Below are 16,286 nucleotides of genomic sequence, written 5' to 3'. Positions count from 1 at the left end.
TGTTACAAGTGATTTGACACCGGGCTACTTTTAATTGATACTGCCATTGATTATATTGTACTTTTTTTCACATGAAATGTTTTTAAGATGTTCTCTTTTATGGCTGGTACTCAGCCGAATAAAGAATATTGATTGATTGGTATTACAATTTACTCTATTTTTCTAAACTGGTGTGGTATTTTTCTTGTGTTATGTTTTCAATGTACTGCTGTTTCTGTGCCACAACAATACTTTACTCATTGCCTCTAAGTTAAGTCTGACTGCTTTTGTGCCAAGCTACCCAGTGGTAAGCACAGGTTTATTTTGTGACTTTTGTGGTTCACCCTGACAGGGATGTGGCTGTTGCTTGACGTTTTTCTTTTCACTTATACTGCCTTTACCTCAAGGAGTCAATCTTAATATAATACTCGTGCACGCAGAGGCACGCTCCATCGCTCTGCTGCAAGCCCCAGGGAGAAGAGAGGTTAAATTCAGCATTCGGTACGGCCTGAAGGCAGCTCTGTGCAAACTGGCGCCTCTTCCTGACGTCTCCAGTCCATGTACACAGTGTGCACTGTGACTGTTTGACATTAGGAGACAAAGCAGGAAGAGCGTTACATCCACACAAGACACACCTGACACACCTGACTGAGAGACGGACAGGTAAAGAGTTTGCAGGTTCAGCTCCGGATAAAGCTCCCCACAGGATGGACGCGATGGAGGGCACGTGGGCGCTTGTCGCCCTGGCTGTGGTCCTGCTCCTGGGCCAGTTTCTAAATCTACAGTGGGTGGCGAGGAAGTTTCCACCAGGACCGACTCCACTCCCTATCGTTGGAGGCATGTGGGCCCTGAACTTCAGACTACACCATGAAACTCTCATGCAGGTATGCTGGGAAACGGGGTGAATATGGAGCGAGGCACAGGGGGCTTACTCTAAGCTGCCTTCCATCATTTGGGGTAATACCACACCTGGAAAATACTCATACCACAGGGTGCAGTATCCCCACCATTTTGGGGTTGTGCCCCTCGGCCCTCGAAATGATGGCTAAAGGGTAAAAACTGTATTCTCACCTATTCCAAGGTCCACAAACTTGGGAATGTGCATTGAACAGATTCCATACGATTTTGCTTTGGAAAATGTATGCATTTAAGAACCCACTTTATATGGAATCACTGCATGAATGACCATCTGAGGCAGACACAGCCCCCTGCTTGCACCCAAATGGGGATTGGTTGGGAAATCAGAATTATGGCAAGAAGTCACTTTGGCGACGGTGCAAAAATCCTTGTGCCAATCCGGCCTGTATGTGTATTATCGGTTGCCATGGTGGCATGAGCTCAGGAGAAATGTTTGTGAAGCTAAAAGCAGCCCCCTGTTTACAGGCCCGCTTCTAGGATTCTTGCTGGGGGGGGGAGGGGGGGGGGCATGAACAAGGATGGGTGGGCCACGAAGATGAATGGGCAGTGGTACAAAGGATTGCGGAGATTTGATATTTTAGGTATTGATATTGTCAGCTTTTGATAGTTTAACACCATAATCACCAACCAACGCGGTACCTCCATCGCTTTCCCTTCATTCGCCTCTGGCTTTGTGGATTGGGAGGGTCGCAGCATCAAGATTGGCTGCAGCCTGGTCCTGGCCATGTGCAGCAGCAGAAACATTCCTGTTGCCACACATTTCTTTGCAGCTTTTCATGTTTTAAAAAAAACAAAACTGTCCGCTTAAAGCACTGACGTTTGCGGTGCAGTAAGGCCTCTGACAACTTTGCACACCCCTAACTAATAAAATAATGCAGACTTTACCAATATTTATCCGCCGTTTCTGTGCACATGTTCATTAAAAAACAGTTAAAATCTCAGTGATGGTTTTGACAAACATGCAAACGAAGGAAACTCACCAGTTATGGTAACCAACACACACAATACAGGCCATAACTCACGCGTGTCCGTCGCACTGTTTTGAGGCCATACAAGCTTTTTCAGAGATATTGCTTATTTTAGCTCTTCTAGCCTTCTGGCAGTGTTCCCTGTAGTGGTAATACTTCCAGCATTCACATCTCCCCTCTTAGTGGAAGAAGTAACAACGTGCTTGAACTGCTAGCATTGAGTTGTCTGCTTGTTTTGTAGTGTGCATTTGGTTTGTGATGTGTAAATGGTAATTAACTTGTACCATGTCATAAAAGACGCTTCCTTGAGGTAAACAATACTGCAGTGCCCTGTACTAAACAAACATATTCAGACTAGACAACACTATACTGTGCACTACAGAGCTCTGCCTAGCCACTCATGTGAAAAAGACTTTCACAGGAGTTAATGGTCCAACGGGTGTGCACTATGAACTTTAAAACACCTATCTTTAAGGCACGGTAATACATCAGGTAAGGTTCTTTTGAAAAAAATCATAGTGGTATGAAGTCAATGGAGCCTTCAGCCTCATCTGTGAGAGTGAGTGGCAGTGTTCAGGATATCTATGCTGTTCATTTGTGCATGTAGCAGCTACCATCCCAGCTGACATCACACTTGTCGCCAGGCCTGAAAGTAGCCTATGTTCTGGGTTGACTCAAGACCAAAAATTGGCCCGGGCACCCAAAAGCAAGTGGCCCACCTTTGCAGATCTCAACCTTTCATGAAACATTGTTTGGATAGTATCAGGGAGCTAATCTGGGGAGACATTTGCAATAATTAAACTTTTCAAATGTTCTAGGACAGTTAGCATTATTCACTTGCTGGAATCCATATTATTTCTCTGCAGCTCACTCACACATCTTCCAATGAATATGTCCCTGAAACAGTTGCTCACTCTTAGATCCTCTAAGCCCTTACTCGCCCTCTGATCTCTAAGTCCTCTCTCTGGTCCTAAAACTCATGATCATTCTTATGGATCCTTGCTGGCCCTGACCAACATGACCCCAGAAGCTCATGTGGATCCTCTTGTCTTCCGACTTCTGTTCACACTGATGAACCGACAGGTGCTGCTCATCCTAAGACCTTCAGACTCTTTCTCACCATCAGTTGGTCTCTTAATGGCCCACATATTAAAAGGACACTGAAGGTCATTTCCACTCTCCGGTCCGCTGAGACTCCTGCTCAGGATCAGATCCTTAAGGTTCCAGCTCACGCTGCGGTGCCTTTGGGTTCCAGCTCATCATCTGGTCACCTGATTTCCCTGTTCACTGTCAGACCCTTGACCTCTTGTTCACTCTTACTTGGAAGCTCCAGGACATCCTCGTTTCCCTGACGGTCATGTTTACCATGAGATTCCATAAGTCTTATATATTAATTTAGCTTTCTTGAAGTTTTGCTCATCCTAAGTGTAGGAGAGTAGGGTCTGCTTTCTATGTTCACCCCCACTTTTTGCTTTTGCTTTACTGGTTTTCGACTTAGATGTGGCTGTGGGCCTGCTAATCAGACCCACAGCCCCGCTGTTCTCTCTCTAAATTAATACTATGTACTTTAGGTGCATAACCCATTTGGATAGGATCACCTTATTGGCCCCTGTACAGTGTACCCTAGGTACCCAGGGCATAGGTGTACCCTAGGCCTACCAGGGGCTGCAGCATGTATTGTGCCACCCCTGGCCTGGCCTTCCATTTTGACACAACTGGCTGATCACTCAGCTGGGGCAAGGTCGTGTAATCACCCCTTGCTTAGGTGTAGTATTCCTATACCTAACTTACCTATAGACACATGTGTACCTATCAGTCACTCCTATGGCAGGCCTTGACAATCCTGGAGGCAGAGTGCTTGGTAACATGTGAGATGGTGCTCTAGCATGAGCTGAGCCTGTCTGCAGCTTTCGGAACCTTGTCCTTATAGCTGTTCTATGATATAGCCTACCATATACTCTTAAAGTGCCTTATAATCTTAGACGGTTATGGTAACTATGGTTTGGCTTTATCAAAGCATGTCGTGTAAGGTGTCTAACACTCGGGAATAATACCCCCATGCCATTTCTGGACATGAGAATATTATTCCCCCCTTCTAGAGGGAAAGACATGTTAAAATCATACTTCAACTGTTAGCCTCTGACCAAAGCCTCAGCATCACAAAATGGATGCTGCTGCCACGACACAAGTCTGACCTCCTGCTGCTGGGAGTGATCCCAGCCAGGGAGGCCTGGACAATAGGTTTCCTGCTTGGGGAGGTGCTAGCACCTCCCCAGACAGCCTTTAGTGTATTGGGGCAGGGTGGGCTGAAAGGAATGAGACATGCTTGGGGCACACAAGGTGTTCCTTGCATAGTCCAGTTCAAACCGGCGCTGGGGCACTCCAGCCCCAGCTCTGGCGCGAAACTGGACAAAGGGAAGTGGGTGTAACCACCCCCTCCCAGGTCCCACCCATAAGGCGTGACCTAGCAGGTATCCCAGCCCCCCAGATTAGTATAAGAGTGGGAGTTGGGCCTCAAGACTTTAGATTATCCTGAACCTGCAAAACTGAACAGAAACTCTGGACCTTCGACATTCGACGAAAGAAGAAGACTGAAGAATCTCCCTTGTAGCCAAGGAGTGGCTACCCTGTGCAAACAGGCACCATCAAGAGACTACCCTTTGCTTTGCGACCGTTCTACGAGGAACCGACTGCAGAGCCCGACCAGAGCCTTGACTTCCAGACTTCTCCGACCCTCATCCACATCTGCAGCAGAGCTGAGATCCGTGGAGGCGACGAGCGACGTGGGACCGGCTACCTGGGAAAAGTGGCTAGTAACTTACAGCGCAGCTTCTGAGGTACCCTCGAAGTTGTGCACCGGGGATTGAGAAGCCCCAACCCCAAGCACCATCTGCACCGAAGATCAGCCCCCCACACTCCACGAGTCCTGCGTGGGGCCCTTCAGCATTTTCCTGCTTGCCGCGTCTGTCCGGTTGCTTGCCCGCTGGCTAGTGGCCTCTGTGACGACGCACCCTGAAATCTTCTGCGCTGGTTTGGCTCCTCCAGACTGGCTCCCGCTTCTCTGCAAAGAAGAAGCACCCCAGACCTTCCTGGTCTGCACCAGAAGCAAGTCCTTTGTTCTTCGTGGGTTCCGCTTGCCAAGGCTTGGTGAGTCCTAGTCCAACTTCGATGCTGCCGACAGCAAGAGCCTTCGTGGGACAGCTCGCCTCCTGGTCCTGGTCGTCCTCGACGCTTCCTGGTCCTCCTGGCTGCAGCGACAAGCTTCACCTTCACCTGCAACTCTTCACGACATCGCCTGGTTCCTTCCTGGTTCCACGTGGTCACTGGCTAGTGACCTTGACTCTGTTCCTTCTGCTTGCAGGTTTCTTCTCTTCTTGATCCCAGCCTTGGGATCCACCGGACACTCTTCACTGACTGCCTGTCAGCATCTTTCTTCAGGCATCCATAGGAGTCGACGACGAAAACGACGCATCTTCACCCCTATGCACCCGCAGCCTGTGGGCTAGGTAACTTGGGTACTCCGGTGCTCATCAGGATAGTGACTATCCTAGTGTCTAGTTTTCAAGTCTCAACTTCCTAGCTACTCCGGAAGTGTCCTAAATCTATCTATTTCTAACCTGTAACATTGCTATTGACTTTTACGCATTACGCGCGAGTGTTTCCACTCTGCACACGAATCCCGTGGGCCTCCCACTTCCTAACTAACGCTAGTGTAGTGTAGCCCCAGCGATTCCCTAGGCCTAGGCCTATTCTATTTCCGTGACAGTGGTTCTTATACCACTTACTTAGTATATGGTTTGCGTGGCCCCTAGGGCCTAACTGTATTACTTACCTGTGTGACTTACTGTATGCATTAATAAGACTGTGTTGTACTTACCTCTAAACTCATAAAGAGTGCTGAGGGTTTGCTTAGAATAAATACACTTTATTTTATATATATATCTGTTGTGGTGTCCTTTCATTTGGTATTCAAGGGATTATATATGGTATCACAGCTGGCTTCACATGCCATTCAGAGTTTAGCCTAAGACTGCTCTTGTCCATGCTACCACTAGGATAGCTGGTCTATAAGGTTGACTTTACAACCAATCACCATAAGGGTATTTGGACTGATATAAGGTGTACACTATAACTAGTGACATCATACATCAGGCCAACTTCTCACATTGGTGGCAGCGGTGGGATCTGAGCTTGCTGTTGTAATACCATTGTAATCTTGAGATACTAAATTGAAAGATCACACAGATATTGTCTAGGTACATATAACATAGTTTATAATACTTAAGTCCTACTGGACTTAGTGGTTGTAGGTTGAAGGGAGTAACACACCCTGACTACAACTACTAGAGAGGTTTAGTAGAAACAACTAGTGTAGGTAGGTGCACACACCACACCCTCACTAGATCATGCCTCTGGGAGGAGATCAAGTAGATGCTCTCTCAGGAGGGGCAGGTCTGCAGAAGACCCCCTCTAGGTATGATACCTTAACATTCCAGGAGATGAGACAATTGTGTACCTCCAGAGGAATAAAACAGGGTGCAAACCCTACCCTCCTTCAGTTAAGACAACTCCTAGAGGAGTATGATGCTCAGAGGGCATCTCAGGAAGGTGCCCTAGGCGCAGAGGAGGGTCTACCCACCACAGAGGAGTCAGATGGGGCTTCAGATGGGGAGGTAGACAGCCAGAGCCAAGTAAGGAGACTTAGCCAGGCTAACTTAAGTTTACATGGGAGTTTGCATGGGATCCCCCCATACAGACCCACAAGTAGACATTCACAGAGAAGCAGGAGGGACAGATCCCCTTCAAGGGAATCCATCCAATCCCATGTCTCTAACATCTCTAATGCTTCCTCTCACAGGGGAATGACTTCACCTGAGAGAAAGGAGCATGCAGCCAGAATGAGGGAGGCTAATCTGAGGATTCAGAGGGAAGAACTTGCCCTTGCCAAAGAGAAGCTTGCTCTGGCTAGAGAACAAAAGTTAAGTGGGTTAGAACCCACTGGTGGCAGCAACATTCCTAGAGATAGAGACAGGCACTATGATAATAGAAACCTGAGCAAGATTGTCCCTCCCTACAAGTGTGGGGATGACATCCACAAATGGATAACTGCTTTGGAGAGAGCTTGCAAAGTACAGCAGGTACCCCAAAGTCAGTGGGCAGCTATCTTGTGGCTCTCCTTCTCTGAGAAAGGAAGAGACAAGCTCCTCACAGTTAGTGATGAGGATGCAGATAATTACACTGTCCTGAAGAGTGCTCTGATTGATGGGTTTGGCCTAACCACTGAACACTACAGGTTGTTGTTCAGGGATACCCAGAAGACACAGACTCAGGACTGGACTGACTTTGTAGATTGTGGCAGTAAGGCTCTGGAAGGCTGGCTAATGGGAAGTAAGGTTAAGGACTATACAGGATTGTATAATTTGATCATGAGAGAACAAATACTTAACAACTGTCAAAACCAGCTATTGCATCAACACCTGATTGATTCTGATCTGACTTCTCCCCAAGAATTGGGAAAGAAGGCAGATAGATGGGTCAGGACTAGAGTTAAGCAGAAAAACCAGAACCAGGGCGGTGATCAGAAAAAGGCAGACCAGAAGGGTAATGAGCAGAAACAAAAAGACCAGAAGTCTTCACCAGGCCCCCAAAAGGCTCAGGGGGAGGGTGGTTCCAAAAAGGATAAGAAGAAAGAAGGCCAAAAGAAACCATGGTGCAACTATTGTAAGTCTACCTCACATTGGTTTAGTGAGTGCACCAAAAAGGATAAGCCCCCAACCACCATTGCCCCTAAGGCAACTGTACCCCCTAGTTCAGCTGTAAGTGGTGGTTCCCAGCAAAAGGGTGTAGTAGGGTTAACCCTGGGAACTGAGGAGGATTCTGGCCTAGTCAGAGTACCTACTCAGGCTGTCCTGATCTGTGATGGGGACTTAGCTTTGTCCTCTACTGTAGGTCCCAGTAACCTGGGCAAGTACAGACAGACACCTTTTATCAACCAAAGAATGGCTCAGGCCTACAGGGACACTGGGGCTAGTGTCACAATGGTGACACCTGCTTTTGTGGACCCTGGACAGATCATACTAGGTGAGAATTACCTAGTGACCAACGCTAGCAATGCCACTACCTCCCATAGTGTGGCTATTGTTAACTTCTCCTGGGGAGGGGTAACTGGCCTCAAGAAAGTTGTTGTTAGTTCAGACCTTCCTGTAGAGTGTTTACTGGGCAATGATCTTGAAACTTCAGTTTGGTCTGAAGTGGAGTATAGGACCCATGCAGAAATGCTGGGGATAGATGCACATGTCCTTGCTGTGACCAGGTCACAGGCCAAAAAGTGCAACACTGAACAAGTGCTGGATCCTGAAACTATGGACCAGTCACAATCCAAGAGAAAGAGCAGTAGGGTTAAGGCTGTGCCTTCCCCCCTGCCTCAGGTGGTGGATCAGCCCTCCCAGGAGGATGATTCTGAGAGCCCTGAAGGAACTGTCCTAGAAGAACTTGAACCTGATCAGGTTGAGTTTCTTGGGACAGGGGGACCTTCCAGGGCAGATCTGAGGCAGGCTCAATTAGACTGCCCCTCTCTTGAACCCCTCAGACAGCTGGCTGCTGCTGAGGCTGCAGGGAATGCTCAAGGTACCCATAGAGTGTATTGGGATGAAGGGCTACTGTACTCAGAGGCTAGAGACCCCAAGCCTGGTGCATCCAGGAGGTTGGTCATACCACTGAAGTTCAGAGGCTTCCTTCTAACCTTGGCCCATGATATTCCCCTTGCAGGACATTTAGGCCAGAACAAGACTTGGGACAGGCTTGTCCCTCACTTTCACTGGCCCCATATGTCAGAAGATACTAAGGAGTTTTGTCGCTCCTGTGTCACCTGCCAAGCCAGTGGCAAATCAGGTGGCACCACCAAGGCCCCCCTCATACCACTACCTGTGGTGGGGGTCCCCTTTGAAAGAGTGGGCATAGATATTGTAGGACCAATGGACCCACAAACAGCATCTGGGCACAGATTCATACTGGTGATAGTGGACCATGCCACCAGGTACCCAGAAGCAATTCCCCTGAGGACCACAACAGCTCCTGTTGTGGCAAGGGCCCTGCTTGGAGTATTCTCCAGAGTGGGCTTTCCAAAGGAGGTCATTTCTGACAGAGGTGCCAACTTTATGTCAGGATACTTGACTGCAATGTGGAAGGAGTGTGGTGTTAACTATAAGTTCACCACACCCTATCACCCACAGTGCAATGGGCTTGTTGAGAGATTCAACAAGACCCTAAAGGGAATGATAAAAGGATTACCAGACAAGCTTAGGCGAAGATGGGACATCCTTTTACCCTGCCTTCTGTTTGCTTACAGAGAGGTCCCACAAAAGGGGGTTGGCTACAGCCCTTTTGAGCTTTTGTTTGGGCATCCTGTAAGAGGACCCCTGTGTTTGGTGAAGGAAGGATGGGAGAGACCTCTCAGACAACCCAAACTAGACATAGTGGATTATGTACTTGGTCTCCGCTCCAGGATGGCAGAGTATATGAAGAAGGCTTCTAAAAACCTTGAGGCAAGCCAAGAACTCCAAAAAGCTTGGCATGACCAAAAGGCTGTACTGACTGTTTACCAGCCAGGATAGAAAGTGTGGGTGTTGGAGCCAGTGGCCCCAGCAGCACTCCAAGACAAATGGTCTGGACCCCACACTATTGTTGAGAAAAAGGGAGAAGTCACCTACTTGGTGGACCTTGGGACTCCCAGAAGCCCCCACAGGGTGCTTCATGTCAACAGATTGAAGGCATATGTTGACAGGGCAGACATGGGGCTACTCATGGCTACAGATGAGGGGCAGGAGGAAGAGAGTGACCCTCTCCCAGACCTGTTGACTCAGAACCCTGATGATGGCTCAGTTGATGGTGTGGTCTTTTCTGACAGCCTCACTGTCCATCAGCAACAGGACTGCAGACAAGTTCTGCAGGCCTACAGACATATGTTCTCTCTGACCCCAAGTCAGACAAACTGGTGCACCCATGAGGTGGACACTGGTGACAGTCTGCCTGTGAAGAGTAAAATCTACAGGCAACCTGACCATGTCAGGGACTGCATAAAAGTTGAGGTACAAAAGATGTTGGAGCTGGGAGTCATTGAACCTTCAGAGAGCCCTTGGGCTAGTCCTGTAGTCCTTGTGCCAAAACCTCACACCCAAGATGGTAAGAGAGAGATGAGGTTTTGCGTGGATTACAGAGGTCTCAATGCTGTCACTAGGACAGATGCCCACCCAATACCTAGGGCAGATGAGCTCATTGACAGACTGGCAGCTGCTAAGTTTTTGAGCACATTTGACCTAACAGCAGGCTACTGGCAAATCAGACTAGCTGAGAGTGCAAAGGCCAAAACTGCTTTCTCGACCCCATGAGGACATTATCAATTTGTGGTAATGCCCTTTGGTTTGAAGAATGCACCTGCCACTTTCCAAAGGCTGGTGAATCAAGTCCTTACTGGGTTGGATGATTATTGTGCAGCTTATCTTGATGATATTGCTGTCTTTAGCTCCACCTGGGAGGATCACCTGGTCCACCTGAGGAATGTTTTAGAGGCCCTGCAAAAGGCAGGCCTCACTATCAAGGCCACTAAGTGCCAGATAGGGCAGAGCAAGGTTGTATACCTGGGCCACCTAGTTGGTGGGGGTCAGGTTCAACCACTGGAGAGCAAGATCCAGACCATAAAGGACTGGGCTCCTCCAACTACCCAGACTCAGGTCAGAGCTTTCTTGGGCCTGTCTGGGTACTACAGAAAGTTTGTTAAAAACTATGGGTCCATAGTGACACCACTTAATGACTTGACCTCCAAGAAGATGCCAAAGAAAGTTCAGTGGACAGTAAGCTGTCAAAAAGCATTTGATGACCTGAAGCAGGCCATGTGCAGTGCACCTATTCTGAAAAGTCCAGACTACTCCAAAGAGTTCATTGTCCAGACAGATGCTTCTGAGTTAGGTGTGGGAGCTGTTCTTTCACAACTGAATGTAGATGGTCAAGACCAGCCCATTGCTTTTATAAGTAGAAGGCTGACCCCTAGAGAGAAACGTTGGTCAGCTATTGAGAGGGAGGCCTTTGCTGTGGTTTGGGCCCTGAAGAAGCTGAGGCCATACTTGTTTGGCACTCACTTCAAGATTCAGACAGACCATAAGCCCCTCTTGTGGCTAAATCAGATGAAGGGTGAAAATCCCAAACTTCTTAGGTGGTCCATTTCCCTACAGGGGATGGACTTCACAGTGGAACATAGACCTGGGACTGACCATGCCAATGCAGATGGACTCTCCAGATATTTCCACTTAGAACATGAAGACTCAACTGGTCAAGGTTAGTTTAATGTCCCTAAGTTTGGGGGGGGGGGTTGTGTAGGAGAGTAGGGTCTGCTTTCTATGTTCACCCCCACTTTTTGCTTTTGCTTTACTGGTTTTCGACTTAGATGTGGCTGTGGGCCTGCTAATCAGACCCACAGCCCCGCTGTTCTCTCTCTAAATTGATACTATGTACTTTAGGTGCATAACCTATTTGGATAGGATCACCTTATTGGCCCCTGTACAGTGTACCCTAGGTACCCAGGGCATAGGTGTACCCTAGGCCTACCAGGGGCTGCAGCATGTATTGTGCCACCCCTGGCCTGGCCTTCCATTTTGACACAACTGGCTGATCACTCAGCTGGGGCAAGGTCGTGTAATCACCCCTTGCTTAGGTGTAGTATTCCTATACCTAACTTACCTATAGACACATGTGTACCTATCAGTCACTCCTATGGCAGGCCTTGACAATCCTGGAGGCAGAGTGCTTGGTAACATGTGAGATGGTGCTCTAGCATGAGCTGAGCCTGTCTGCAGCTTTCGGAACCTTGTCCTTATAGCTGTTCTATGATATAGCCTACCATATACTCTTAAAGTGCCTTATAATCTTAGATGGTTATGGTAACTATGGTTTGGCTTTATCAAAGCATGTCGTGTAAGGTGTCTAACACTCGGGAATAATACCCCCATGCCATTTCTGGACATGAGAATATTATTCCCCCCTTCTAGAGGGAAAGACATGTTAAAATCATACTTCAACTGTTAGCCTCTGACCAAAGCCTCAGCATCACAAAATGGATGCTGCTGCCACGACACAAGTCTGACCTCCTGCTGCTGGGAGTGATCCCAGCCAGGGAGGCCTGGACAATAGGTTTCCTGCTTGGGGAGGTGCTAGCACCTCCCCAGACAGCCTTTAGTGTATTGGGGCAGGGTGGGCTGAAAGGAATGAGACATGCCTGGGGCACACAAGGTGTTCCTTGCATAGTCCAGTTCAAACCGGCGCTGGGGCACTCCAGCCCCAGCTCTGGCGCGAAACTGGACAAAGGGAAGTGGGTGTAACCACCCCCTCCCAGGTCCCACCCATAAGGCGTGACCTAGCAGGTATCCCAGCCCCCCAGATTAGTATAAGAGTGGGAGTTGGGCCTCAAGACTTTAGATTATCCTGAACCTGCAAAACTGAACAGAAACTCTGGACCTTCGACATTCGACGAAAGAAGAAGACTGAAGAATCTCCCTTGTAGCCAAGGAGTGGCTACCCTGTGCAAACAGGCACCATCAAGAGACTACCCTTTGCTTTGCGACCGTTCTACGAGGAACCGACTGCAGAGCCCGACCAGAGCCTTGACTTCCAGACTTCTCCGACCCTCATCCACATCTGCAGCAGAGCTGAGATCCGTGGAGGCGACGAGCGACGTGGGACCGGCTACCTGGGAAAAGTGGCTAGTAACTTACAGCGCAGCTTCTGAGGTACCCTCGAAGTTGTGCACCGGGGATTGAGAAGCCCCAACCCCAAGCACCATCTGCACCGAAGATCAGCCCCCCACACTCCACGAGTCCTGCGTGGGGCCCTTCAGCATTTTCCTGCTTGCAGCGTCTGTCCGGTTGCTTGCCCGCTGGCTAGTTGCCTCTGTGACGACGCACCCTGAAATCTTCTGCGCTGGTTTGGCTCCTCCAGACTGGCTCCCGCTTCTCTGCAAAGAAGAAGCACCCCAGACCTTCCTGGTCTGCACCAGAAGCAAGTCCTTTGTTCTTCGTGGGTTCCGCTTGCCAAGGCTTGGTGAGTCCTAGTCCAACTTCGACGCCGCCGACAGCAAGAGCCTTCGTGGGACAGCTCGCCTCCTGGTCCTGGTCGTCCTCGACGCTTCCTGGTCCTCCTGGCTGCAGCGATAAGCTTCACCTTCACCTGCAACTCTTCACGACATCGCCTGGTTCCTTCCTGGTTCCACGTGGTCACTGGCTAGTGACCTTGACTCTGTCCCTTCTGCTTGCAGGTTTCTTCTCTTCTTGATCCCAGCCTTGGGATCCACCGGACACTCTTCACTGACTGCCTGTCAGCATCTTTCTTCAGGCATCCATAGGAGTCGACGACGAAAACGACGCATCTTCACCCCTATGCACCCGCAGCCTGTGGGCTAGGTAACTTGGGTACTCCGGTGCTCATCAGGATAGTGACTATCCTAGTGTCTAGTTTTCAAGTCTCAACTTCCTAGCTACTCCGGAAGTGTCCTAAATCTATCTATTTCTAACCTGTAACATTGCTATTGACTTTTACGCATTACGCGCGAGTGTTTCCACTCTGCACACGAATCCCGTGGGCCTCCCACTTCCTAACTAACGCTAGTGTAGTGTAGCCCCAGCGATTCCCTAGGCCTAGGCCTATTCTATTTCCGTGACAGTGGTTCTTATACCACTTACTTAGTATATGGTTTGCGGGGCCCCTAGGGCCTAACTGTATTACTTACCTGTGTGTCTTACTGTATGCATTAATAAGACTGTGTTGTACTTACCTCTAAACTCATAAAGAGTGCTGAGGGTTTGCTTAGAATAAATACACTTTATTTTATATATATATCTGTTGTGGTGTCCTTTCATTTGGTATTCAAGGGATTATATATGGTATCACAGCTGGCTTCACATGCCATTCAGAGTTTAGCCTAAGACTGCTCTTGTCCATGCTACCACTAGGATAGCTGGTCTATAAGGTTGACTTTACAACCAATCACCATAAGGGTATTTGGACTGATATAAGGTGTACACTATAACTAGTGACATCATACATCAGGCCAACTTCTCACACTAAGGGCATGAGGTATATTGTCAACACCAGATGGCTAAAGCTTCTGCTCGCCCTAAATCCTCACAGTGGGCATTGGGGTGAACATATGCTTCAGAGCCACAGCTGAGATTTGGTCCCTGAGCCTCAAGCTCACCCTGGGGTCCTGAGGTTTATGCTTACTCCACGTTGCCCAAAAGCCTGCTCACTACAAGGTCTTCAAGGCTCCTGCTCGTCCCAAGGCTCTGGCTCACCAGGGGATGCTAAGGTTCCTGATCAGTGTCATTTACCTGGGGGTCCTGGCCACGCTCCAGTGCCCAAAGGCTCCTTCTCAGGGACATTAATCATTGAAGATCTGGTCCACCTTAGACCCCTGGGGCACATGCCATACTCAAATTGCTGAATCTGCTTCTCAATTTCCCTGACCAGAAGATCTAGTTTACTTTCAGATCACTGACTTTCCTGGTCACCCTCAGGTTTCCTATTATCTCTGCACACCTTTCATAAGTCACAAAACTCACTGCTATTGTTCAGGCTTCAGGGGCTGTACACATCCAAGTCTTTCATGGACCCTTTTGGATGTCACTCTGAAGTCTCTCTGTGTGTAATGTTATAGAGGGTATAACACAGCTTGGTACTTGGAGACATTTATACTTTTAGAAGAAACATGATCTGAATCTGCTCGACATGCTGGAGGAAATCACTTCAACTACAGCAGTTCTTTAAAACAATGTATATATTGCCTGTGCTCTTCCTCTCTCTTTTCCCCCCACATGAATGAACAGCCCTTCACGCCTCCTGCTAGTGTTTAGCCCTCACTATGCTTTTTTCACTCTCTCATGTCACCTGCACTCTTACATTCTCACCGAACACATCTGCAGATTTTCTATGCTCCTGTATGTCTGTCCATATATCATACCAACCTTCATTCCGTCTCCCTCCCTCTGTCTTCCACTCATTCTACAAACCATTCTTTCTAATTTAATCCCATCTTTAACATTCTCCCTCCCATTATTCCATCTCTCTCGTTATCCATCTCTGTTTTCCTGTCTCTCTCTTGCTCTCTCTGTAGATGCCCTGAATTTCCCCAATTTTATTGCCCCAGCACTATTTCCCTCCCTCTCTCTTAGTCTATAATTTTCCCCTCTTTAACACTCCTGTCTCCCATATACACTCCATACTTTGCTATTTTTCTACCTTCCATGCCCTTATTCCCCTCTCTCTCAATTCCTTTTGCCTCTTTGAGTTTTACTTCAGTTCTTTTTCCTGTCTTGAAAATTTTCCCTTCCCTCATTTCCTTCTGGTCCTTGAAATTGTCTTTGTCCTACACCTAATGTTATATTTCGTTGTGTCAATTTACTGAGTTGCTGCTGTCAGTATCTACCTACTTTATAAAACTTTGACATTTGCAGAAGAACATTCTCTGTAGACAATAAGTAGATTCCTGTCCTTGTAAGTGCTTTCAGTTCTGCATGCTTTCAAAGGTTATTCAGGAAAGTGGAGGGGCCTTGTTCTACCTTTAGTAGAGATTACACCAAAAGTATATTTTATTGTTGAGTGGTAAAGGAAAATCCACCTATTTCTGGAGGAATCATTAGAAACAGTGGAGATCCACAAATGGCATTTCTTTTACCAACCTATCCCTTTCTTGAAGGGTCTACTATGGATAAGTTACTTACCTGTAATCCTAGTTCTCTTCCAGGGGTATCCTCATCAAAGTCATAAGCACTGAATATTCCTGCCCATGTGCGGGGACCCCGGAAATATAAAATTATATATGAAGAACATATATATACAGCTCTGTATATGTATAAACATATATTATTTTTTCCCCAGCAAATGCAGCCCCCATAGAAGGCTAGACAATGTAGACACAAATATCCAATAATGCACCATAGGTATAATAATACACCTAAATCTCTTTTTTTTTTTTATGAGGTAAAAAACTCATGATAAAGAAAAGAGAACACTGTGCAAAACATAGATCCACAAAACATTGTTAGCCTTCAAGTTGCATTGCAATACAATACCATAGAGACTGAAAAGCCTTGTACAGGTAAAAACTGGCACTGTGCCTTTAAGGCAGCCCTAACTCCAATATCCCATCATGCCTCAGGGGTGACAGTTGGGTCGGTTGTTCTTTGCGGGACCGTAGTCCTAAACACAAAGATATACTTCCTCCATGTTAAATAATCCACTCCTCATATTTGCCTGGGGAGGCGGGTGGGTTGCTTATGACTTTGATGAGGATACCCCTGGAAGAGAACTAGGATTACAGGTAAGTAACTTATCCTTCTCCTCCAGGGGATCCTCATCAATAGTCATAAGCACTGAATA

At 47.8% G+C, this 16,286-nt stretch overlaps 1 protein-coding gene across 1 annotated transcript in view; it reads left to right on the top strand.

The window, feature by feature from the left end:
- The first annotated feature begins 337 nt into the window (after positions 1 to 337).
- Positions 338 to 16,286, top strand: part of LOC146786204 (cytochrome P450 2J5-like) — a 647,500-nt gene continuing 631,551 nt past the window's right edge. The window contains exon 1 of the mRNA XM_085635780.1: positions 338 to 863. Coding sequence (XP_085491906.1) covers positions 687 to 863 — 177 coding nt within the window. The 5' untranslated portion in view covers positions 338 to 686. The remainder of the gene's footprint in view (positions 864 to 16,286) is intronic.

The sequence above is a fragment of the Triturus cristatus genome, chromosome 11 (assembly GCF_964204655.1).
Source record: "Triturus cristatus chromosome 11, aTriCri1.1, whole genome shotgun sequence".
NCBI lineage: Eukaryota > Metazoa > Chordata > Amphibia > Caudata > Salamandridae > Triturus > Triturus cristatus.
This window is presented reverse-complemented; position numbering and strand designations above follow the sequence as displayed.